Source organism: Quercus lobata, chromosome 1 (genome assembly GCF_001633185.2).
Source record: "Quercus lobata isolate SW786 chromosome 1, ValleyOak3.0 Primary Assembly, whole genome shotgun sequence".
Classification (NCBI taxonomy): domain Eukaryota; kingdom Viridiplantae; phylum Streptophyta; class Magnoliopsida; order Fagales; family Fagaceae; genus Quercus; species Quercus lobata.
The window spans coordinates 7494606-7520609 of NC_044904.1; the positions used below are offsets into that span (position 1 = coordinate 7494606).

Below are 26004 nucleotides of genomic sequence, written 5' to 3' on the forward strand. Positions count from 1 at the left end.
ATCCTTGTAACCCTTAACCAAATAAGCCAATACTCATAACTAAACAAGTTAATGTACATTCGTAACCAAACATGTTCAATCAATGTCCAACTCTTTTAGTGGTGACAAGAACACATAGCTTCATTTACCAGTACAACATAAACAATTTTATCCTCACAAATAATTACATTCAATGTAGTTATGAATTGATATTTAATTTGTGAACATATTGTAATACACCTACGGAATTTTATACCTAATTTCTACCCATTAACAGGGATTTAGTATTTTTATCCACATTATTGTTTTATTTTTTATTATTATTATTTTTTTATAACATTAATTTTATCCACTTAAAGGAAATGTGACAAAAGAACCAATTTGGTAATTTCCTCAAGTTTAAGGTTGAAAATTTCAAATTAAAAGATAAGTTTTATATTTATATATTTTAGAATGAAAAGATAAGATAAGATAAGCATTAGTTAAAAAAAAAAAAAAGAAGAAGAAAAAACCCAAAACTTGCATTGGCTGCTTCCAAACCCAACTACTTTAGGTATCAGTTAAAAACAACAATAATTCGTGGTGTGGTAATAGGAATAACCAATAAGCCCTGGCATATATAAGGGAAGCCAAAACCTTGTGCCTCCGCCTTTTCCACAGTTTCGCACCTCTCTGCAACTGTCAAAATCTTTTCTGTTCTTCTCTCTCTTTCACTCACTCTCTCTCTCTCTCACACACGCTCACACTGTCCGAAAAAAAAAAAACCCTAATCTCTCTCTCTCTCTCAACATGTGCGCGCTCTCACACACTGTAAAATTCGGTCTCGCTGCTGCTGATGGTGATGATGAGAGACTGAGTTGCCATTAAATTAAAGGTTTTGCTCATTTGCTTTATATATAATCGTAGCAGCTGCGAGTGAGAGAAGTTTTGGTGGGATTTTTTTTTTTTTTTTGGTTCTGGGTTCGATCGGAGGAGTGATGGTGATGGCGGAGAATGATCAGGAAGCGAGTGCGACCATATCGAAGTCCAAGTCAGCGTGGAAGACTCCGGCGGCGGCGGTGGCGATGAATGGCGACGATGCTCCTCCTCCTTCTCCTGTAATGATTGGTGCCTCGCCTGATTCTTGGCCAGCTCTTTCCGATGCGGCCGCGGTGGCAGCGGCGGCGGCGGGAGGAGCAGCCTCAAAGCCTGCTACGGTGGCTTCTCCACCTCCTCCGCCTTTGCAGGTTTCCCCCAATTCCCTCTTACTATGGACTATGGTGTTATTGCTTATTGATCAGAAAAAAAAGAGGACTTGCTATGTGTAATGGATGAATTAGTTAATTTTGTCTTGTATCAAAAATGTAAAATCTCATTTTGCGTGAAATATTATTGATTTGAAATGCTTAATTGCAACTTGTCTGTAGTTCTTGAGCTATTGGTAGTGAAAAAAGCTGATTATTTTACTTGTGTTTTTTTATTGATAAGTTCACATGCACCCAATGGGTTTTTGGACCCATGATCTCAAGGAAGGAAGTGCTGTCCTTTCTCTCTAATGTGGGGAAGAAGACAGCCCCCACCACCCATAGTAAAATGTTGACATGTCGGTGTAATAGTGCCAATCCTTTGTTAGTGGTTTTTAAGAGATATAGACGAAGTGTTTGTGTTTTCATGGTTTATATGGTTTAGGGTTTAATATATCAAATTATAAAGTCAGGGTTAATACTTCCAGATCCTAGAAAAATGGGAGCTTTGTGAATTGGGCGTGACCTTTATTTTTGGCATGTTGGATGTAGTCTTGGTAAAGCTAATACTAATTTATTTCGAATTCTTACAATAACCAATTAAGTAGTGGGTAGTATTTACAGAGGGGATTAACACAGTAGGTAGATTGAGGGACTCGGCCATATCAGCTATCCATGTGGGATGACATGTTCTAACACTCATGTGCCACATCATTATGGCCATGGGTGACCACATCATCATTACTTGTATCATAATACTTCTTCAAAGAGACCTTCTCACCAACCCAGAAAGTTCACCAATTCCAAGCTTCCCTATAATGCATTTCCAAAAAAGGGCTTTTTATTTTTTATTTTTTGCTTGGGGTTAAATTCTCCTACATCAGTTTTCCCCAGGTTAGAGAAGCTCGTTCTCGAGATTGGCTTCAATTTTCCATGATCTATTGAAGTCATGAATAATATTTGCCGTCGCTTCTTTCTTTTTTGTCTTAAGTACATAAAAAAATAGCTGGTTAGACTTAACATGCTAATAAAAGCTTATGCATGACAAGCTTGGGAACCTTTCTTCAATTTGTAACATGAAAAATCATGTATAATGAATTATAATTGCTGGGAACCATATTGCTTTCCTCTAAAAATGGGCTCAACCTCATCTTTGCATTTTTATCTTTATTTTTATAAAAATAATGATTCTTATGTTTCAACATTATGCCAATAGAAAATATTATTAACACTTCTTTCCAAGTGAAAGTGTCAATCTTTGTTTTGGATTATAATTGAACACTAGTGGGTATACGAGTTGAACATTCTATGTTCAAAAGAACACTCTTACAATTTGCATTGAGCACTTGATGTGTATCACTCTCTTGAATAGTTTCTTTGATAAAGTATTGAAATACTTACCTCTAAGCCATTATCATCAACGTGGACATCATAGATAAGTAGAATGACACAACTTCTTTTCAAAATGTTCTTCCTTCAATTCAACACATCAATTAATAATCCAATCTGTTTTGTGCCACATGTTCTATGCCGGCATCATGGAAGAGGTTTTCTTCTTATATCATGATTCTCATCCTCAAGACCATCTTTCGATATTTCCCAAAGTTCGCGGTTGCCTTCCAAAATCTCCATATGGGCTTGTGCTAGTCCCCATGGCTAAAGACCTTGTACAACTCATGACAAATCTTCAATTATATGCCTCATCTCAGTCATCTCTATCAGCTGGCCCTGATTTCCTCTATCCCACCTCCTTTACCATGATCAACCATAGCTTAAAGTTGCAACTTTTGACTTTATTCTTGATCTTAAGTTGTTTTGTTTAAATCTTTGTATGATTGGATATATCATTGGTTTGGGTTCTTGTAAAGCTTAGTTTTTCTTTCAATGAAGCATTATTTACTTATTGAAAAAAAGCATTGGGTTCATTTTCCTTTACTTCTTTCTTAGATATGATTGACATTTGTACTTTGAGAGCTTGATTGTACAGGTCCTTATCATTAACTATTGAGGTTTACACTAAATCTAAAATACACTCATTAAAACATTTGGTGGTCATTTTCAGGAATATATCTGAACATGTTCTTGTAAATGGCTCAAAAAACTACTTTCACATTTTTCTTTCTTAGTTCCTGAGAAGCAAAGCATTTTTGAAATTTCCATCAGAAAGGCCATACAATTCAACTGTTCTTCACTTTTCTACTCTGTCCTTCTCCCTCTACTCCTCTCTCTAGTCTTCTTTATTAGTTATCGCACCCTTGAAAAAATAGTGAAAATTTTATGGCCTTTTTTTAATAAGTAATAAAAATATATTGAAAAAATAAGAAAGGTGTCACCTGAGTATACAGGAAGTATAACATGGCTTTTGAAAATCGATTGTTGTTATTGTTCATATAGGATTTGAATTATTTCTTGAAAACACATGTTATGTGCTTTTTTTGATCACTCATATGATAGAATATTTAGGATATGTTGTAATGGCATTAATGTTTCCTGCTTTGTTTTGGTTGATCCTTGATCAGTCTTATACTTAATAAAAATAAAATGTAACAGAAACAGCCTAAAGATATATATATATATATATATATATTCTTTATAAATATTATTCTGTCAATTTTCTTTGCTTGCATACATAAGATTTTAACCCATTTTAGGGCTGCGGATAAGGTTTTTTTTTTTTTTTTTTTAATATAATATGTTTAATCAGGAATGGGTAATATGGAGTAGCAAAACTTAGTATGTTTATGAAGGAAGCACCTTCTATTAATTTTTTTGTTCTTTTTAATTGCATGAAAATTTAAATGTATATATCTGACTGTAGCTATGTTTGTATATGTCTAGGCATCAGTTGGGCAGCATAAGTCACATGGATCTGGAAATTTTAATCCTTCACATAAAAACTCATCATCTCGTCATCAAAAATCAGGCTCTAAGCGCAACCCAAGTGGTGCTCATTCTTTTCCTATACCACTACCTTACCATCAACCACCAATGCCACCTGTTTTTCATACTATGGTTCCTCCACCTCACATTGGGTATGCATACCCTCCTGGTCCAGGACGTTTCCCAACCGTTGAAACTCATTTGGTGAAGTCTGGATGTGAGACACCCCCTCAAGCTCTTGTTCCACCAGGTCATGGCGTTGATGCTGGTCGAAATGTTCAGCCTCCACCCAATGCCTATGCTGTCAATTTTTCTAATAGAAGACCAATCATGCAAGAACCTGGTGGCCATTTCAATCATGCCTGGCACCATCAACGAGCATTAAATCCTAGAGACAACATCCCAATGCAACAGGGTATTGGACCAAGGGCTTTTGGAGGGCCTCCATTCTTTGGTCCAGCTCCAGGGTTCATGGTCGGTTCTAGCTTCTATGGTAATCCTATGATCTCATTGCAATGTGCTTTCATTTAGAAAACCAATATTTACTTTACTTACTGTCTCATCAGTATATCATGGTGTTACTCTGCTTCACTGTCCAAAGTAATTTGTCTGTTATATACAGGGCCTGCACCTATATGCTATGTTCCTGTTGCAGCTCCAGGCTCTATTAGGGGACCTCATCCTCCGCGCTTTATTCAATATCCTATTAATCCTGGGGCTCCTGTGGTATCCCAAGAGACAGTAGCTTTGAGGACTAATATAGTGAAACAAATCGACTATTATTTCAGGTAAGTCCTTTGAGAATAGTTGCTCCTGGGCATGAGCATAAATTGCTTAGCCCGTTAGGGGTGAATGCCCCTACTTGGATTACTTGGCAACTGATTCTAGTGGGTGGGGTTAGTTGCTTGTAGGTTTTACTTGCTAGAGGCAAGTCCAAAGGGCTCTTCTTTAGAAAAGTCCTCTATGTAATAAAAAAAAAGAGTCATTTGGGAATAAAGGTTTGTTCATTTATATTTTCACTTTTGTATTGGCGGCAAGAATTCTGTACCATCCCCTACGCAGCCTACAGATTCCATTTTAACTGTGCAGTGATAGTATTTGCATTTGCATCTTTAATGCAATATTTATTAAAAAAACAATAAAAAATGAAAATAAGTGTTTAATGTATTGTTAACCTTGAAGTTTCTTTTTCTCATTGGTGCACAAGCCTTTTCAATTTTGGCTGGATTTGGATATCCCATGGACATTGAATGGCTTTGATGTCTCTAATTGCTAAAGAATGTTTAGGTTTTTAAAAATGAGGCCATTTATCATATGAGAGTCATCACCACACATTGTAGAATCTGATCTGTAAGTGTTGTAATCGGACTGCCTAAATATTTTCCACATTTATGATTGACCTTTGTATTTCTGGATGTTCTATTAAATGTGAGTCATTCAATGGTTAACCAAAATGTGTCCCTGGATTTATTTGCGGTTTAATTACTACAGAAAATATGACTTTGGATCTCTGTGTTAAGTGGCCATTCAATAATTTTTGTTGATTTGTGGTGCCCCTTAAGCACATGTCCTGTTTCCGGGGTGGTGGTCTTTCTAGTTTTTTAATAAAATATTTACTTATCAAAAAAATAAAAGAAAGAATCTGTTTGTATGATATAGACTGCTTGTTGTGTCTGTTGACATTATAACCTTTTCTTTTGGCAGTGATGAAAATCTGCAGAATGACCAGTACCTAATTTCCCGTATGGATGATCAGGGATGGGTTCCAATATCCATCATTGCTGACTTTAAAAGGGTACATTTTCTTGCAATTCTTTGTTCCAATTATTTTAGAATGCCATGAATTATATATGGTGGTGCTTTACTGCTTATGCAGGTCTGTGCTAGTTTATTTAGTATTTCCATAATGTATAGTTAGTTTGTGAGATTTACTAAAAACGGTATCCCTTGTTGTTTTGCTTGAATTGATGGCAAATCTCACTTTTGTCTAATGTATTAAGCAGGTTAGGAAGATGAGCACAGATATACCATTTATCCTTGATGCACTGCAGACATCTAGTACTGTTCAAGTGCAGGTAGATTTTCTTCACTATTTGGTATTGTTTCTCTTAATCATTCTGTTTCTTACTGCATTTATGCTGGAAATTTTGGAGCCATAAAATTTTCTAAATTGGGGTAGAGTTTAAATTTAAGAATCAGGTTTCTAATTCACATTTTACTGGACTTTTTTTTTACTCTTTTTAAATTTAAGTGAGTTTTTTGTTGGTCATAGAGTATGATCTCCTTGACTTTCAGAAGATCTTCCTGATTTGTCTGAAGCTGACTCGAAAGAATATTTTGTAAAGGCTAAATCTTCCTAATATTTTTTGCTAAATTTGCAGTTGAAGTTTAATCTCCTAGATGATAGATCTATGCTAACCTTCCTATGATTGGAGACTTGGACTGTCTTGTTCCAATTTATGATTTAGGCTAATTTTATTTGTCTAATGATGTCTGAGGATTGCATGGGAAAGGATGTCACTGTGAACATGAGAAAAATTTCTGCAGCATTCCTTTTTGCAACGGTCATTGACATCTGTTTTGAAGTTTAGAAAGGCTACTTACAAATGTCAGTAATGCGAAAGTAGTTCATTAAATAAAGCCATAGTAGGGTAGGTGGTGCTAATTGGTTATTTTTTTCAAAGATTAATGGGATTTTCAAAAATAATGTTGATCAAAACTTGCTTTCCAATTTGGACTTTTTTCACTATTTTTCTTCAAGTGAATTTAACAAGATCATATTTCTCTCCAAATCCTATAAGAAGTTTTTTTTTTTTTAAATTGCATGTTGCATTGGCCTTCTCCTTTGATAGAATTTTGTGAGTATTAATCAGTGGTGATGGTTATTCAAATGGGAAAAATGTTTAGGGGATATCCTGTTAGTTTTAACAAGAGTTGGAGGGGACATTAATTTTTATGAATTACTGATATGAATTGTTCCCACCTTCATAACCTTTGGACATAATGTATGGTGCTTTTGATAAAATTTGGGGGTATTGCTTCTATGCTGTTGGAGCAACCAGCGCATATGAAGAAAAAACATTTAGGGCTGCTGAAACAGTTGGGGGATATTTTGACAACTGATTGGGTTATCTCTATTGCTTTGATACTTTGCTCCAGTGGCCTTCACTTATCATTGTTGCTGTTTCTGTAGGGTGACAAGATACGGAAACGTGATAATTGGTTGAAGTGGATTCCATCTTCTAAAGAGAATTCATTGTCATCGCAAGCTCAGACTCCCCAGGGCCAATCTGTGGAGAAGGATATTGATTCCTTTGTGAATGGTGATGCCATCGAGAATAATGTGGGCAACAACTCTGAAGAAAATGTTGAATTTCCATCACATGGTGGAAGTTTGGTGGAGCACTTACCGCCAAATAGAGAAACTCCAGTCATACCACTTATTAGTGACACAGAACGTGACGACATGAGTGCTATTGTTAATGGTGGAAAACAAGCATTAGGCTGTGGAAGGGTCAAATTCTCAGATCGTGGCACCAGTTATAGTCCACTAAGCCGAGACCACTCACAAAGAGAGGAGCATACAGAATTTTCTGTTGATGGGACTGAACGCAGGGAAATGTCATCAGATATGGCTGGTGACTTGTCAAACGATTTTGCAAACACATTTATGCTTGACGAAGAGATAGAGCTCGAACAGAAGACAATAAAGAATGATGATCTTTTTTCTGCTAGAAGGTACTATATGCATTAGTTTTTGCTTAATGTACTTCACCTGGAAGTTACAACATGCTTTTGTATGTGCATGATCTTTATTTTGCATTTCATAGTATACAATGATCTTTTTTCAAAGTTAGAATTATCTGTAGTGTGACTTTGTTCTGTCAAGAAATTTTCTTTGGGTGGTTTGGGGCTTGTAATTTTATGCCTTCATGAATTACATTCATTTAATTGAAAGCATGCAAGGCCATGTAGGTATTTCTTAACTTTGCAGGCACATTAAGGATAAAGATAATTTGAAAGAAAAAAAAAAAACTTCTGATAGAATTTATGTTGAGGTTACTTTGTTGAATATTTGATGCAGCAAACTTTGCTGGGTGCTGTAAAACTGCAAATGGAACAGTTTGTAAATTGTGGACTGAGGTTTTCTTGCTTATGAACATGAGAGAGGCCTTTGGTTGCAGAAGCGATAATTATTTCATTGTTATTTACTCGATCGTTATTTAAAATTTTTTGATAAAATTATATTGTTTATACAATTATACATTTTTTTTATACCTTGAATAGTTAAAAATAGGAAATACAATATAGTTCCAATATGATTTCTCCCAAAGGGCCTTGTTAAAAGTTATGCATGTAGGCTTATTTGTTTATTTTTGGTTACAAGGAGTATTGGGTCAGAGTTTTTTTTGCCAATATTTATATTGGGTTTGGAAGTCTCACAAACTTTGTTGGACTATCATGCCATTCATTTGTTTACCTATGCATGCATTTTGTGCCTCAATTAATTTGAGTTGGGAACGCGTAGTGGATTCTGATACGGAGGCTGAAAACACAATTTCCATTCTGTTTTGGTTTTGAGAACAAGGTTTCAAGTATAGAAGTCAGTGCTGTCTGAACCGCTTGCATATCGTACAACTACTCTCATGACCGCCATCTACAATTGACTCTCTTTCTCAATGGCAAGGCAAGGACAAAATTTAGAATTGCAGGTATCACCTCAATGTTTGGTTTAATGTTCACTGAATTGAGGACTTCTCAAACAAAGGATAGGGGGAGGGTGGTGGGTTGGGGAGTGGTCTTCTATTGACAATTGACTTTGACTGCGATTTGATGCTTAGCCACAAGGCGATGACAAGATTTGTCGAATAAAGAGAGATGACTTTCCAAACAAAAGGGGGCTATTCTCTGCAATATTTTTGGATTGTTTAATAAATTATAGAAAAAAATAAAAACCTATAATATAATCTAAAATTTCTTTGTTTCCAACATGGGGTTTAAATTAAACAAGTGGATGCTCCGTGATTACATGGTCTGAGGAAGGAAAAGGTTAGTTTTAAATTGGGGTATTCAATGAAAGTATTGCCCACTGGGCTACTGTGTTATAGCTAATTGTGAGAACTTGGCAACTAATCAATTGTTTGGATGGAGGGAGATGGCCCTTTCCTTTATTCTCCCCTCCAAACACTACCCCCCCCCCCCCCCCCCCCCCTCCCATCCACACAGACACATACTTACAAATCTTCCTCCATTCCAAACAGACCTTCAAAGAAAGAACTTCTTTTGGTAGGTGACCAATACTTACAAATTTAATACACACTTTTGAGATAATGAATACACAACAATATATATATATATATATATATACCAGTATTGACTGGTAGCGAAATATATCATTCCCTTGATTAAACCAGAAATGTTTACCTATTCAAAGTGTAATTTTAAGCATTTCTTTGCATCATTCATTATATTTGGTTTGGATATATGCCTTTTGAACTGTATTTATTGGCTTATTTTTTTTTGTGTTTTCCTTCAGTATTTAGGGTTTTATTTATTTATTTTTCCTGATTGTGTGATTATGGAATACACTGATGACTGTTTTCTGACTCATGTTAATGTGCTTAAGTGGTTACTAACCGTATATTGCATTTCTTATTGACTTTATCGACTAAAGGATTGATGAGGAAGACGATGAGATGGTTGACAATGATCAGGACGTTCAGAGACTTGTAATTGTCACCCAGGTACAGCCATTGAGTAATATATTATTGTCATTGTGATATCCTGGTGAATGTCAGGTATTTCACTTGTTAATGTTCTTAAAGATTCGGTTATTGTTTCTCTTTCATTTGATTGTCCTCTAATTTCATGCTTAATTCATAAAAAATGTTGAAAATTGAATTTTAATGCATACAGTGTTTAAAATCCCAATTAGCCATAAAATATTAGGATATCAAAGGACCCAAAATTGGTGGGCCTTTGGTTGGTAAAGGTGAGGATCTTAGGGTTTATGATGATGGAAACTAGGGTTTGTAGGATGGTTCAGTTTTTATTTTTTATTGTTTAAAAGTTGGAGGTTGAGTTAATCATTGCAAGAAATTTTGCAATTGGGATGTTATGATTTTGGGCTGAATGGCTAGGGTGATGGGTTACTAAGTTGTACTTAGGAAAAAGTCAAGCTTTAAACAGATATAACTGAGAGAATAAGCTGGCTTACTTTATAAGATAAGTTGAAACAAACGAGCTCAAGTTCACTATATGACTTGGGCGATGGGTTCAGCTTGTGCCAGTTTTTGTTTTTACAAAATCTGGCTACTTCTTTCTCCTTAGTTGTTTAGATTCATATTATAATTGGGGCTTATAATGATCAATTGATTTCCATGATGTCACCTTTGGCGAAAATGGTCTAGAGTTCTTAGTCCTGATGTTTTTTTTTTTTGTACGTCATTAAATTCTATGAGTTGGGGAGGCACTTGTATCAGTGTATGGCACAAGTGGATGCTTTATTGTCATCTTTAGATCGAACAAATTAGATGGTCATTTATTCCGAGTATAATGACCTATCTTAACTATTCAATTGCATCATAAATTCTTGAAAAATATTCTTTGTTAACTAATGAAGTGGAGGCCTCTGATAGCTGCCTATCTGCAATGGTTTAACCTAGTAAAAGCCCACCTGGGATGATAACTTGGTCATGTTCAAATGCAAGTTTCTTCACAAGTTTTCTTAGTGCTTTATGTAAATAGATCCCTGAAGATGTATCCTTGAGTACTGAAGGACTTCAGAGCTTTTTTGAGTTCTTCCACAATATTTTAGAAACGAGAATTAGTGCAAGTCTTCTGCAAAACACTTCTTGGTTCTGCTCCTGGAAAGTTGAAGCCTTCTTGTGAGGGTTTGTATTTGTGTTATTACAATTTGAAAGATAAAAATCTGATCTCACATAAGGAAGAAACAAATTGGAAGTTACAAATTTACAATTGTTGCCTTGCAGGGTGCTAACAAAAAACTTTTCCTTGGTATGAACTGATTTCTTTTAACCTTTCTCACTTTTCCTGTTAGTTATAACTAAAATCCACTTTTATTGACCCTTTTGTTTTGGGCATTTGAATATTACATAACAAAGAGAAGATGTAAAATGCTTCAACACTTGTTTCTTTTTGGTAGAAAATCTTGTGACTTTGCTAAATACACTAATGGCCTTTAGACCAAATATCATCTCCTCCCATTATAAGCAGATGGAGGTGGCGATCATGTGGCTTGTGAGTTGTATATGTAATAATAATAGGTAAATACTGCTCTCATGTTGCCTTTTGCAAGTTTCACTTTGAACATCCTCTGCTTTGAGTTAGATGTAGCAGCTGATAACTCTTACTGTCCTCTGATTCCTCTTTTTCTTTATTTTTTGAATGCCTTGAAATTTGTAGCAGCTGGTTCCCTGCTAGTCTTTTATCGTTGTCCTTTCAAGGATCTCAGAAGTTGTTCTGTCCTTTACCAGACTGCAATAAGGCATATATTTTCCTGTAAATAAGGGTGTGCATTCCACCCACCAACCCAAAAAAACCGAACCGACCCAACTTATGCCTTGTTTTTGGTTTTTATTTTTTTATTTTTTTTATTTTTTATTTTTATTAAGCTTGGGTTGGGTCGTGTTTGGGTTGACAAAATTTTCAACCCAAATAACCTGACCTAACCTATGCTAGTGATAGTTTTTTAGCATGTATGTATTTTAATTTTATTTTAGTTTTATTTATTTTGGATTTTTTGGACTTATTTTTAATTTTGATTTATTTTGGTATTTTGAAGCTTAGATTTGAGGAAATTGGAATATTAGACGCAATTATGTTAGTTATAATCATTTATTAAATAATGAAGTTAAATAACTGAACGAAAACCCAATTTCTTTATTAGGTCCAAAAAATGGCCTTAACCTAATGACTCAAGCCAATCCTATGGGTTCGGTTGGTTTTTAGAACTACAATGGGTTGAGTCAAGTTGTAGATTTCTCAACCTGAGGTGGTTGGATCGGGTTGGAAAAGACTCCAAACCCAACCCAACCCATCCCATGCACACCCCTATATCAAAGGGAAAGAGCTATGTCTTGTAACTTTTCTGTGTTTTGAATGGTAATTTGACTAATTTTGTTAATTGCAATTTCTGTTTTCTCTTTCCTGTCTTTTATAACTTTGTTTTTGTCTATTGCAGTTTTGTTACTCTTTTTTCCCCCACTTGTTTTTGTATGTGTACACCCGTGCTTGTATTTGATCGTCTGTGATCAAGATTTTGTTGTATTATTGGGTTGTTAATTTGTTGAAATTTTTGACTTATTATCCTTCATCTCCTGTGCAGAATAGCAGGACAAGTCAAGAAACTAAAGGTCGTGGTAAAGAGTCCAAATCCATTTCCAATGAGCTAGCTTCTGCAATAAATGATGGTCTTTACTTCTATGAGCAGGTTGAAGTGCCCATTGTTCTTTAGGCACTAATTTAAGTTTCTTATCTCTTTAGCAAAATTGTTTAAAATTGATCATTATTGGCAGGAACTGAAAACTAAGCGATCTAGTCGTAGAAAGAATAGCTCTAGTTTTGAGAATAAAGATGGAAACTCAAAATTTCCAAGCAGTGCTTTAGGAGTCTCCAACCCAAAGGCTAGTGATAATTTTGCTGGAAGTGTTTTCCTTGAGGAGTCTGGAAATGCTAATTCTAGAAGGAAGCAACATAAAGGCCTTCCCAGGCAGCTGTCCTCCCATAAACAACGATTTTTCTCCAGTAACTTCAGAAATCATGGAACTTCCCGAAACTCTCATGGAATCATATCGGAAAGTCCACCTAGTAATTCGGTTGGATTTTTCTTTAGTTCCACACCTCCTGAAAATTATGGGTCAGTTTGGTGTGATTGTTGCCTGTGTTGCTCTTACAATGAATTATTTGTTAGCTTAGGTAGTTTTTGGCTATATTTAGTAATATTTTATTGCTTTTGAGAGCTCTCCAAGTAATTATTGGTTTCAAAGCAGTATATTACTCTGAATATTCCAAGTTAATGATGACTAAGTTCAACTGGATTATTTGTTTATCACTAGGCTAATTGAAATCTGAATCTCAATTTTACAGCCCTAGGACTTCAAAGTTGAGTGGTTCACCACATGGGATTCTATCTGGGAGTCCACCAGTGGGTTCCATGCCAAAGTCATTTCCACCATTTCAGCATCCAAGCCATCAGCTTCTAGAAGAAAATGGGTTTAAACAACAGAAGTAAGTGATGGGCATTGCTTGAATTTCTATGTTTGTGGGAGAGAGAGGGGGAGAGCTTGAGTTTCAAATGTTCTTTCACATGATTGCTCATTCTGTTAGGTACCTGAAGTTCTATAAGCGGTGCCTGAGTGACAGAAAGAAGTTGGGAATTGGTTGCAGTGAGGTGGAATTCATCTCTTAAACTTCTTTTAAAACTTGTTATATCAAAAGAGGGAATAAATAAATAGCAAATTCATATTTTTTCTTAATGTTTAACATCCTGTCATAAAATCCCTTGAATTAATCACATTAGTTTCTTTAGGCCTATCCAAAAAAAGAAGACCATAATGTCCGTCTTTGGTGCTGTTGTTGGTTTCTCTTTGAAAGAAAAAAAATATTGGATAATTTATTTAGAAACGTGTAGGGTTTTAAAAACATGTTGATCGATTCTTCTCTCTTTTTGTGTATTTTGTTAATATTTTCTTTTCGTGTTATTCAGGTACTTAACCATTTGAAAAGAAATGAATACACTTTACCGGTTAATTTTTAAATTGATTACTTCATTTATTCTTAATGTACAGCTGCCTGTTTCTTTAAATGCAGGAAATGAATACACTTTACCGGTTTTGGTCATATTTTCTTAGAGACTTGTTTGTCCCTTCTATGTATAATGAGTTCAGAAAATTTGCACTGGAAGATGCTGCTGCTAATTATTACTATGGAATGGAGTGCCTTTTCAGGTTCTACAGGTATTTTCTTTACAGTAATATATGTTTTGTTGCTGATTATGTTCTAAATTATCATCTTCTTGAAATATGAGAAGCCTAATCTTGAAATGTAGAACCACCTGAAGAAGTTTTCAGCTTTGATTTGGCACATAATTTTTCCAAAGACTATTTTTGCCCATCTACTAAGATAGGAACATTTGTTCCCATTCCTTAGTATGTATGTTATTGTTTATATATATATATATATATATATATTATTTGTTTTGATCATTCGTTTTCTTTCAGTTATGGTTTGGAGAAGGAGTTTAGAGAGGACCTGTATCAGGACTTTGAACAGCTTACGCTTGACTTCTACCACAAAGGCAATCTTTATGGCCTCGAAAAATATTGGTAACGAACTTGCACTTGTTTTTATGTTATCTGAATGTTTAGAATGGATGCTCCAAAGTCTGAGCTGAGCATGCTTATTTCATTGTTTAATATGAAGAAGTTTGTTTTTATATTTGGTTTTGTATGGTGTAGAGAATCAAATAGCAATCAATGCTAATATAGAGAAAGAAGGTTTCTGGGTTTGGAGAAAAGTACATAGAAAAATCTTTATATAAATAAAATTTGACTGTAAAGTAATTTAATGTGATGAAAATTTTAATAATTCTTAACGGATATTTGCATTAGTTGAACAAACTTTTGAATTTGAAGATTGGCTATTCAACATTGTTTTATAAATTAAAGTTTGGCTAAAATACAAGTTTTAGTCTCTAAGTTAGGTGCATTGTCATTTTCATCCCTTAAATTTTATTTTTGTCATGCTCCTGGGCATGAGCATAAACTACTTAGGCCGTTAGGAGTGAATGCCCATTACTCGGCAATTGGTTTTGGTAGTAGAACTAGTTGCTTGTAGGTTTTACTAGCTAGAGGTGAGTCCAAAGGGCTCTTCTATAAAAAGGCCAAATTCAAAATTAAAAAGGAAATCTCGTTTAAAATTTGAAAGGAAATTTAGAAGAAAGTCTGAAATAATTAAAAATAATTTTGGTTGTATGCCTTGCGTTAGTTGTGCTATCAATGTGGGAGAAAGAACCTCCAATAGCTGGCTCTCAGTGTGGTGCCCATGTAAGGTATTAGACCACCAAAGATCAAAAGAAGAATTCTAAATTCCCGTAGCAGTGCCCCTAGAAATTTTGAGGGAATGCCGGGGAGAATTCCACTTTTTGAGGACTGAAGTCTAATGAGCAATTAAAAGTTGAATATTTCTCACAATTTTTCTAGTAAAGAAGTGTTCACTGTAAAGGACACGTAAACACACAAGGAGTATGATGCAGGACAGCCTAAATTCAAGGTTAGTGGCTCTATTCGATCACAAAAGATCAAAATAAGAATTTTAGATTCCTGTAGCATCCGCCCTAGAAAATTTTAGGGAACTGGGGAGAATCACCCTTTCTGGATTGAAGTCTAATGAGCAATTTAAAGGTGAATATGTCTCACAAATTTCCTAGCAAAGAAGTGTTCACTGTAAAGGACAAGTAATGAGTGATGACGCATAAGGAGTGTGATGCAGGACATCCTAGGGATCTCAAAGTTAAAGGCACTTCAAAGTTAACATTCTCAGATGCACGCTATGTGGTCCCTAGACAAAATAACTCAAAATTGCCAACGTTGAATGTGACACACAACATAAGCTGAGACCTCCTTCTGTGGCTAAATCAGTTGCAAAGGAGCAATATTAGTATGTTTAGACATTTGTAAGGATACTATGGGGGAGATTAGCCGAAGAATTAGCCTTGTAGGAAAAGTTCCTTTTAGTAGGAACATTTCCTGGAAATTGCATTTTTTCGTACTTAATAAAGTACCTGTACCATTGTTGCTAGTTTGTAAACTAGGTTTATAGGGGATGATGTGGTAGGTAGCTCAGAGGAACATGAGATGGGGAATTAGCAACTGAGCAAATGTAACCTTAATAACTTTGTTTAGGAAATGGACCAGCCAAGCTTGTAATGACATATCTTCCTTTGGAAGAATAGTAATTACATTAATGGTTTGATTTAGGAACCTACCATGTCACTAATGCTAGTGTGGCAACACTGCTATGTCAAGCTAATGCTGCTGCTGTTATGTTGCTGCTGATTTTATGTTGTGCTACTATGCTGGTAAGTGTATTTCTGTACTAAAGGTGTCAGCCGCTGCTATGTAAAGTGTTGTGACTTGTCATGCAGGAGCTACTATGCAATTTCTGTGAATGCAAGGGTCTGCGATTGTGTAAATGTTGCAGTTTAGTTAGTAGCAGATATTAAGGAAGTGTACTAGGTAATTCTATGGCACTTACGCAGGCTGTGATGTGGTGGGAAATGTGTGCTAAGGCTGAATTAAGTTGGCTATAACTTGGCTAATTGCCCATGTGCCTATCCATCCTGCATGTGATCAATTAGAAGTCTGTTAGGAAGTAAGGAGGCTATTAACCAACTGTCAGTATAGCTGTTAGGATATTTTGGTGTTGTGTACTCGAGTAGCTTAGTGATATATAGGCTGCAATGGCTTGGCAGAGGCATTAATGAAAATAAGCACTTTCTTAGTCTCTCAATCTCTTGATTCTCTCGTCCTTCTCTAATTTCCCTTCACTCTTAAGAAGGCTTCTGACAAGTTCTTAACATTTGACAAGGTTCAAATTTAACTTGGTACATCTCACAGCTTCTAACAGCCCCTTTACTTGTAATCAGTCCCGCTCCCCAAAAAGAAAGCGCCTTGCTTGAAAAACTCAAAAGCAGTAACAGCATTTGAGCATTCACACCAGGCTCAATGGTGTTTTAGCTGGATTGATCCCAAAAAATTCTCTTTTTCTATTTTAGTAACCTCATTTTTCAAATACACCTACATTAGGCCGAATACTCTCTACCCCAAATATCATAAAAATATCTATTTAATTCTATATTTATTGTTTTCTCTCTCTATCTCCAACCACTGTAGTACATCAAGCTGCTAGCTCCAAATCCGAGCTTTGTTCACTGTTGCTCTATTGCTCATCGGCTAACTCAGGCCGCTCAGTCTCTTATCTGCTGTGTGAGAGAGAGAAACCAGTATAAACTCTTTTTGTTGACGAACAGTAGTTCAATAAGTGTATAAATTATTTGGACAAAATGTTGAGCCTGATGCAAGAGGGTTTTAGGTTACTCTAGTCATATTTTTGTTGAAAAGGTGTTTGGTTGAGCCTGCTACTTATGCTCTTAGGCAGTATAATCTCTGAGGTTTCTTGCTTCAATGGCTATGGACACTTAAGTTTTGAGACGAAGCTTGAAGCTTCCTGCAATTTTAAAGGGTTTTTCATCTCTTTTGTGTCTTGTTTAATTTATTGTTTAGTGTTACCATAATTGAGTTGCTGTATTGGACACAAATGGAACTAGAGACAGGTACTGCTGGACATTACTGATTTGTAATAGTCTCTTTATTGTTTATATAATTAGAATGCAATAATTTATGCGTAAGCATGTGCACCATAGTTTCTTCTGACCCCAAACTCAGAAGCTGTTGTATTTATAATTTGAGCGTGTGTATGTTTGTGGCAGGGCATTCCATCATTACGGCGGGCAACGTGACCGGAAAGAGCCCCTAAAGAGACATCCAGAATTGGATAGGTTACTCAGGGAAGAATATTGTAGCTTGGGGGACTTTCGTGCTAAAGAGAAGGCCAATGCTGTGAAAGAAGAGAGTCATTAGCTAGCACTTGCACCAATCATATGCCTTAGTGGCATTGAAGCATCACTGTCCCAGTTTTGGAATAGAATTCTTTCAACTTGACAAGGGAGTTGGAGTTAGCAGCCTATTTTTGGTTTGGAAATGAAGAAAAGATGTTTGTCACATATTGTATGTTTGATTGAGGCCGCTGACTGCAGAGTTTTTCTTTTGTTTAAGGGTTTTTATTTTTTTTGGCTCCTGGGTATACATGCATTTTTGGGGTTGTATGCAAGCTTGGAGAGGTGCCTGTGCTTTTTCTCTGCACAAATCTCTTCTCTGGATTGTAACTTGTACAGAAACGGAAAAGGAAAAAAACTGAAAAAAAGAAGGCTGTAGTTTAGACATTTGTCAAAATTGAAGAATAAGATATTTGAGAATTTAATATATAATCCTTTTCTTTTTCTTGAGGTATTTAATTTATAAGCCTAGTAGTAGTAGCTTAGACATGTTACATTCTCCTCCCCCCCCCCCCCCCCCCCCACTCCGCTCCCCCAAAAAAAAAAAAAAAAAACCCCTCTATTCAGACAACTGTCCCTAATGAGATTTGGATCCACTTCAAAATTAATAACCATTTGTGGTTGTTTTTTTTTTTTTTTTTTTTTTAATAGTTTGTGGTTTGGTTTTATAATAGCTAGTTGTAATTTTTTTTTTTTAATAGTTTGTGGTTTGGTTTTATAATAACTAGTCGATAATCTATGATTGTGAGAATAAATAATTATTTTATAATATAATATATATATTTTTTCTCAAATATTTGTTGAAGGTAAATTTTTCTCTTTAAAAATTAAACAATTTCTATTTGGTTTAATTAAGTCTATTTCGGTTCAATTTGGCTATTCGGTCAATATCGGTCTCTTTTGGTCCATTTTGGACTAATTGTGCCTTTAATTGAATCTTTTTATAGGTTGTTTTTTTAAGTTGAGTTCAAAAATTCATTTTTTTCCTTAATTTTTGGGTTGAAAAGTATGAAGTTTTTTTTTTTTTATATTTGGGCTAAACTCTTTAATTTTAAGTTAAAGAAATACAAATAAAATAGACATTAGAAATAAGAAATGTGAGCTCTAAAAATGATAAATATTCAAAAATCCTATTCTCTCTGCATTGGTTATATTCGGTCCTATTCGGTCTGCTTTGGTTCTATTCAGTCCACTTTGGTCATATTTGGTCCACATTGGCCCTATTCTGTTCACTTCATTCCTATTCGGTCCACATTGATCCTATTGGGTCCATTTTGTTCACTTTGGTCCACTTCAATTTGGTCATTTGGTCCACTTTAGTTCTATTCGGTCCATTCTATTCATTTTGGTTCTATTCGGTCCACATTGGTTATATTGTCCACTTCGATCCTATTCAGTCCAATTTGGTCATATTCGGTCTTATATGTTCTTATTTGGTTCATTATGTCCACTTTGTCCTAATCTGTCCATTTGTTCTTATTCGGTCCTATTCAATCCACCTCGGTCCTATTCGGTTCACATTGGTTCATTGTCTTATTCGGTCCACTTCGGTCCTATATTGTCCAATTTGGTCCACCTTGTTCCTATTTAGTCCTATTTTGTGCATTCGGTCCATTATGTTTCATTTGATCCATTTATGTCCACTTTGGTCCATTCGAATTACTTCAGTTCAATTCGGTCCATTTTGGTCCACTTTAGTCCATTTTTTTGCACTTATATATAGCGAAAAAACATGTTTGGATTAAGAGCACCTATTTTAAATGCAAATTTATTCAAAAAAAAAAAAAAAGATCTCAAACTTGTAATATCTAAAATCTTAAGCATAACATTTATTATTGCTACACTTTTGTTGAGCCATATTAATGTAGCATTTCAGTTCGCTTCGGTTTGACTAAATTTAAGTGAAAGTCTTTTTAAACATGAAGACTATGAATATACAAATCTAATATTTAGGGTAGTTACTCATTTGTTTTAATGTCATTACTTTTAAATGAATTGCATAAGGTTGATTATGATGGTGTCTAAAAATTAACCAACTCCATATTCGTCCATCGTGGTCGTCCAGAGAAGGAATGACAGGAAATGAGCAACTCGTCCTTCGTCCATAGAGATCTCTGGACGAGTTCGTCATGTCCATTCTACCGCTTTGGGACAACCTTCTGTCTAGCATTGCTTAGGACAAGCTCAACAACAGTTGTAGAATAAAGGAACATAAAAGATAACCGCCATGGTAGTTATGAAGGTGTACTCTAAACTTTTCGGACTCCGTAAAGGTAGGGGAAGTTATTCAATGGATAACCGTTTCCTGAACCTATAAAAGCATGAATCTTTGACAATCAAAGGTAAGTGTTTTTCCAGACACAATCCCCATAAGTTTGGAATTCTTTGTTTCGGAAGAAAAGACTAACTTTATCATCGGAGGATTTGTGACCGGTCAACCCCGGTCTTCTCTGATCTTTCGTTTCTTCTTTTTCAGGCCTTCAATCCTCAACATCATTACAATCCGTGCTATTCAGCCTACTGATTTCCTAACTATTATCATATTACACCTTCAAGCAATATGTAAATATATATATATATATATATATATTCAGATTCTTCATTCTCTTAAAAAAAATTATTATGATAATTAAAATTCATAAAAACTTATACTAAATATGTATCATTTATTCTCTAAATTTTATTGTAGATAATTTGTTTTCCCTAAAAATTAAACAATTTCAAAAAGTAATTTCCATCACTCTACTTTTACAAATATATAATTTTATGATTTTTGATTGATATTATTCTTTTTTGAAATGGTTCATATTTTTCTAACTATTGTTATTATGCATTATATTTTCCTAATTTCTTTTGGTACAATTAAAATTTTTAAGTTTCAAAGTTATAATTCAAATTCTCGTTTTCTTAAGGTGATTATTATGACATTCGAAACTTATTATATAACTACAATTGATATTACTCAAATAATTGATAGTATTCTCAACCCAAACTTGTATTTTCCTATTCTTAAGTAGATACACCAATTTGTCTAGGAGTGTGCCTTTAACATTCTCAAAGTTAAAGGCACAACAAAGGCCAGGCCATCTTACCAAAAGTTATTAGTAATACTTGTCAAAATTTCGAGCATTCGTATCAGTTTGTGCAAAAATTTATGCCTATTTTACCATAAGAACCTACTTTTTTTTTTTCTTTTACATAATCACTTTTCAGAACACTTCACATCAGATTATCTCTATTTTATACTACATTTTATTAATTTTTTTTTGAATATTTTTAATTGTTTCTCTTTCTTTACACACAACAACCAAAATCCATAATTTTCCTTTATTCTCTAGATACATAAAAAAAGAATAAAAAACAAAATGAATAGTGTCAGTATAAATTTACACGAAAACTGTAGCAACCATGTGTTTTTACACAGCTTTGCATAACTTGATGTGATAATATTTTGGGTTTGATTAGCTAAGATGTGGGTTTTTATTTTTATTTTTATTTTTTTCTAAGCATTCATTTGCTATTAGTTTATTTGAATTTTTGCAAATTGCATTTTGTTGAAAGTAGGCTAAATTATAATTGTACCTTTAAAAGTGAAAATTTAAAAAGTTGGATATAAGCTTTAAAAAAAATTGAAAGACAGTTTCCTCTCCCCAATTTTTTTTCCCCCACTTTTCTCTCCGATTCAAAGAAATTGATTTTTATTATTTTTCTCTCCCTTTTCTCTTATTAACCAAATGGTGGAAAATTCATCGACCCATTTGATTAAGCCCATTTGAACTAATGCATTGATAAAGGTCCAATGGGTCAGATGTAGTTGGCCCAAATTTGCAGTCTACAATATTGCCTTTCATCCTGTAATATGAAATATCAAACCATTTGGTAGGTTGTTTGAACAATAGTTTTCATTGTTTAAATAACGTAACACATATTTTTATAACACTTTTTTATCCATACGTTTACAACACTAACAATGTTACTAGAACAACATTACCAAACGGCACTTAAAGAGTCTATTATACTGTAGAAACGAAGAAGGCAGACAATGGCTCCATACAAAGACGAGCCTCCGGCAGTTCGCATCTATACAGTTTGTCAGGTCTCTGTCTCTTGTGTTTTCCTATTTGGGAGTAATGTAATAACTTCAATAACTTCTTCTTCTTCTTCTTCTTTTTTATTTTTTATTTTTTTATTTTTATTTTTAAAATTTTTTATTTATTTTTATTTTTATTTTTTATCATATTTAACTAAGGTAGGTATCTGATTGTGAGGAACGTTCCAGCATTAGGTTGTGGGGATGACTTGTTCAAATTGTTCTCCTCCTATGGAGATGTTGAAGAGTAAGTTCAACAATTTCAAAAAAAAAAAAAAAAAAAAAAAAAAAACAAATTTACAGAAATTAAGAATGAACCAGTTGGTAATTCAAGAAGAAAACCAAATTGTGACACATTTTTCATTATTTTCACATATTAAAATCTTTGTTTTTGCCCTTCTAAGTATTTATATTGTTTTTGTTTGTGTTGTTTTTTATCTTTAGGAGTAAACCAATGGATGCAGAGGACTGTGAGCCTTTCACTCATGTATTCTGGATCAAATTTCGTTTGGTCAACAATGCCAGGTGATTAAATAAGTAAAACCCAGTTAGAACTTTGGAGCATGCTGGTGAATGGTTTGACTTGTTAATAGATACATTAAACTAGGAAGCATGGACACGGGTAGAACACAGTGACACAACCAATTTCTGAAAAATTATAACATAAAATGGTCGGTATGACACATGACACAGTACAACACGGATACGGCACTAGTACAACGCCTTGAATGAAGTGTCTGTGCTTCCTAGACATTAAATTGAGTACCACATTTTCTTGATAACGGTTGAACAGAACCAATATTTATGTTTGATAGGTTTGCAAAGAAAAAATTGGACGAGTTTGTTTTCCTTGGGAATCGGCTGCATGTTTCATATGCACCTCAATTTGAGAGTCTCTCTGACACAAAGGATAAGCTAGAAGGCAGGAGAAGGGAAGTCCTAGCGCGATTAAATCGTACTTTTTCATGTATAGTAGGCATGGTTTAACAACTATATCTGTGAGGCATGCGATAGGGACATGCTCCATATTTGTCAAATGAATTCTTGGTTTTTTTTTTTTTTTTTTTTTTGGTGTCTTTTTTGCATTATCATTCTGTAATCAGCCACAAGATCCAAAGGGCCTCCTGGTTTTATCCCAGGTGTTTCAACTGAGGCTTCACTGGTCACAACTCCATCAGAGGTCAACCCCTCTCCAAATTCCTCACAAATGAACTGCATTCCCCAACAGTTAAATTCTAACAAAATGTGGTGTCCTATTTAAATTTACTCTGCTATATTTCCCCACAGAGCTGTCATCAGCTGTTTCCATTGTCGTAATTGATGGATTTTCTATGCTTTCTGCAGGAGCTCTAGGCAGTTAGTTAATAAACCTCCAATCACACAAGTTTCCTCTGACAAGTTTTTTTTTACTTTTCTTGTGCTTTGGTGTTGCAACACGTTCATTCCGTTACTAAGTCTCCCTCTTTAAGTTGTATTTTTGAAGTGAGGAATTGCCTTTCACCATTGCAACTTCATTCAAAATAAATCCTACTTGAAATGGAATGTTTTAAGATTCCTTATGCAGTGTCATAGCCTCATAGAAACCTCCATTCTCTGCTGTCTCCTTCTTAGTCAGTTAGGGACTTACATTTGGGTGACTATTTAATTTATGTTTGAGGTTTACCTTCCTTGAACTAATCTTTTATTTTTATTTTTTATAAATCTTGTAACTGTTATGGTTAGATACCACGGAATATTTTGTGCATCATATATTGGATGGTATATATGGCTTCCAGGTTACTAGCACACATTAAGTTAAATTGGATCTTTTTGTGGAAAGCTGTAGAAGTTACCTGTTATATATGGCATGGAGCTGAAATTTGTGCCTCTGTCTTGTAATTAATTTCAGGATTATTTTGAATCTCAATCAATGATTCAGACGGTTAGGTTGGTAAGGGAAAAGTTCAATAAGGTGATAACCCTCTACTGCATAATTTTTCTTCCAAAAGCTTCTCACTAGTTTTGGATTTTGAAAATTGTTTTAGTGTATGGGAACTTTGAAAACAATTTCTTTTTCTGTCTAGATTCAATCAAGTAGTGAGCATCTACTAGCTGAGTCTGCATCAAAGAAACCTCGAGTAGACAATAGAAGAAGAATCTAACAAATTGTGAAAGATGGAGAGGAGAAGGCTGAGTTGATTCTACAAGGTGTTTTTTCATCACACCTAAACCTCCAACACGTGCACACCTGCAAGCTACATCCATCAAATTTCAATAATGTAAATGCTATGTCCTCATTTCTTTTTCTTTTTTCCTTTCTGAATGCATATTGAATATGTAATCCTTAAATTCTTCATAAGAACAATATTCAACATTGTAAAAATTTTGTGATATATTACACAGTTTTTGCATAATTGAGTTAAAAGAGATCATGTATTGGTTATATATTTTTCTATGGAAAATGAAGAGGAATTTCCTATTCTTCTGTTTCTCATTTACCCAAGTCCTTCTGGCCTACCCAAGACATAAGTGCCTATATTGGAGCCTCTCTATTCTGCTTTTTCATGGGACATATGCTCTAATTTTTCAATGATTTTTGAATGGTTTTCCTGAAACATTTGTTTTTAGTAATATCTAGAATTTATACCACTCTCTTTGTTCCGCCAATATAAACCTAACACATGTCCAATATTTAATTAAATCCTGCCATTTTCCCTCTCCTTATTTCAATTACCAAAAAAATAAAAATAAAAAAATAAAATCTCATCACACCACCACCACCAACCTTTGTCGGCATAGGCTTTTGAATTTTAAATAAGAGTTATGCTAACGTGTGCCCTTAGAGTAATGGTTAACAATTTATTTTAAGAAAATTTTGATATCACTTTTATGGGAAATGGAAAAAATTGTCAAAATATTAATTGTTTTTTTTTTTCCCATAAAAATTTTCTTTAAATGGATTATTAATTATTGCCCTAAGGACATCTGTTAGCATTTTCTTTTAAATAATAGTAAAAAGAATAGATCCTTTCATTTTTAAAATATATTGTGTAATAGGTCAAACAATTTTGAAACCGTTTTTCGATTAAATAAAAAAATATTGAAGTATGTGTTAATATCCGTGGACATTTTGGGATTATTGTTAATGTGTGTTGGTTAAAATTCATATAATTTGGTAAAATATTTAAAATTATTGGCCCATACCTCACTTAATATGCTAATTACTATAAAAAAATATTAGCTCATTAATAATAAATTGATATACTTGGATGATATAACAATCACACCATGTTTTTATTTTTGATAGATGGCAATAGAAAAAAATTGTAAAATTGTGCACTCAATTGACACGTGGGTGTAGTGGCGGATTGTCAATTTGTCATGCAGGGGCACTTAGCATGTGTAGGGGCCTTTTTTGTATGATATGGTATGTTGGGCTGCCTCCTGCGGTAATGGGCTGGGTTGCCTCCTGCGGTGATGGCCCTGGTGTTTCTGAGTAAGGGAGCTGGGGCCGGTCCAATTGTAACTCAACTTGGGCTGGTTTGTGCACAAACTTATGCCTTGTCTGCCAAGAGCAAATTTACGGCAAGCAGAACTGTTGCAGACAAGTTACAGCAGATAGATATAATAATAACTAAAACAGAGTATTTTGACTTATTTAAATAAACGGCTATGTATTCCCTACTAATAAAGCATGATTACAGTCATAATGATATCAATCATAGAAAAGAATGAAGAAAATAATACTGGCTAATTTAAATGGGCATAAATTAAGTTTTAAGCTTAGTCTGCCGCAGCAAAATCAAAGAGGAGAAAACGTCTCTTCTCAATGCGAATAACCCCCTCAGGAAAAGGATCCTGTCGTGGAGATTAATGGCTTTGAGGGAGTCGGACCTGAATGGTTGTTGCCCAAAAGAAAAAGTCATTGTTTGCGTTTTGGAAGAAGGTAAGATTTAGAGGGGGAGAGAGAGAAAACGATCAATGGGTGCATGCCCTATTGAACTAACTCTCATTTTTCTTAGTTTTTATTTCTTTTTTTTTCTGTTTTCTTTCTTATCTTTTTTCTCTTCTTTTTGCTCTGTTTTTTCCTTTCACTCCGAAAATATACTCTGTTTTTCGATCCCTCTTACAGGGCACGACAATAACCTTTTTATAGCGTCTGCCGTGGCTAGTGTTTTACCGTTTTGCCCTTTAACCATCTTTGTCTGGTCTGGATG

The 26004-nt window shown here is 34.6% G+C and overlaps 2 protein-coding genes across 2 annotated transcripts; both read left to right on the forward strand.

Moving 5' to 3' along the window:
* Positions 1 to 584: 584 nt before the first annotated feature.
* On the forward strand, positions 585 to 18163 carry LOC115976744 (la-related protein 1A). The gene is made up of 14 exons (XM_031098215.1): positions 585 to 1205; positions 4041 to 4575; positions 4705 to 4870; positions 5787 to 5877; positions 6086 to 6157; positions 7276 to 7820; positions 9757 to 9826; positions 12430 to 12534; positions 12620 to 12960; positions 13191 to 13331; positions 13431 to 13494; positions 13914 to 14059; positions 14324 to 14428; positions 17593 to 18163. The coding sequence occupies exons 1-14, from the start codon at positions 957 to 959 to the stop codon at positions 17741 to 17743; spliced, it is 2781 nt and encodes a 926-aa protein (XP_030954075.1). The 5' UTR covers positions 585 to 956; the 3' UTR covers positions 17744 to 18163.
* A 3597-nt stretch (positions 18164 to 21760) lies between these two features.
* On the forward strand, positions 21761 to 23169 carry LOC115994483 (RNA-binding protein 48-like). The gene is made up of 5 exons (XM_031118653.1): positions 21761 to 21827; positions 21968 to 22055; positions 22253 to 22333; positions 22624 to 22763; positions 23096 to 23169. The coding sequence occupies exons 1-5, from the start codon at positions 21761 to 21763 to the stop codon at positions 23167 to 23169; spliced, it is 450 nt and encodes a 149-aa protein (XP_030974513.1).
* Positions 23170 to 26004: the final 2835 nt, after the last annotated feature.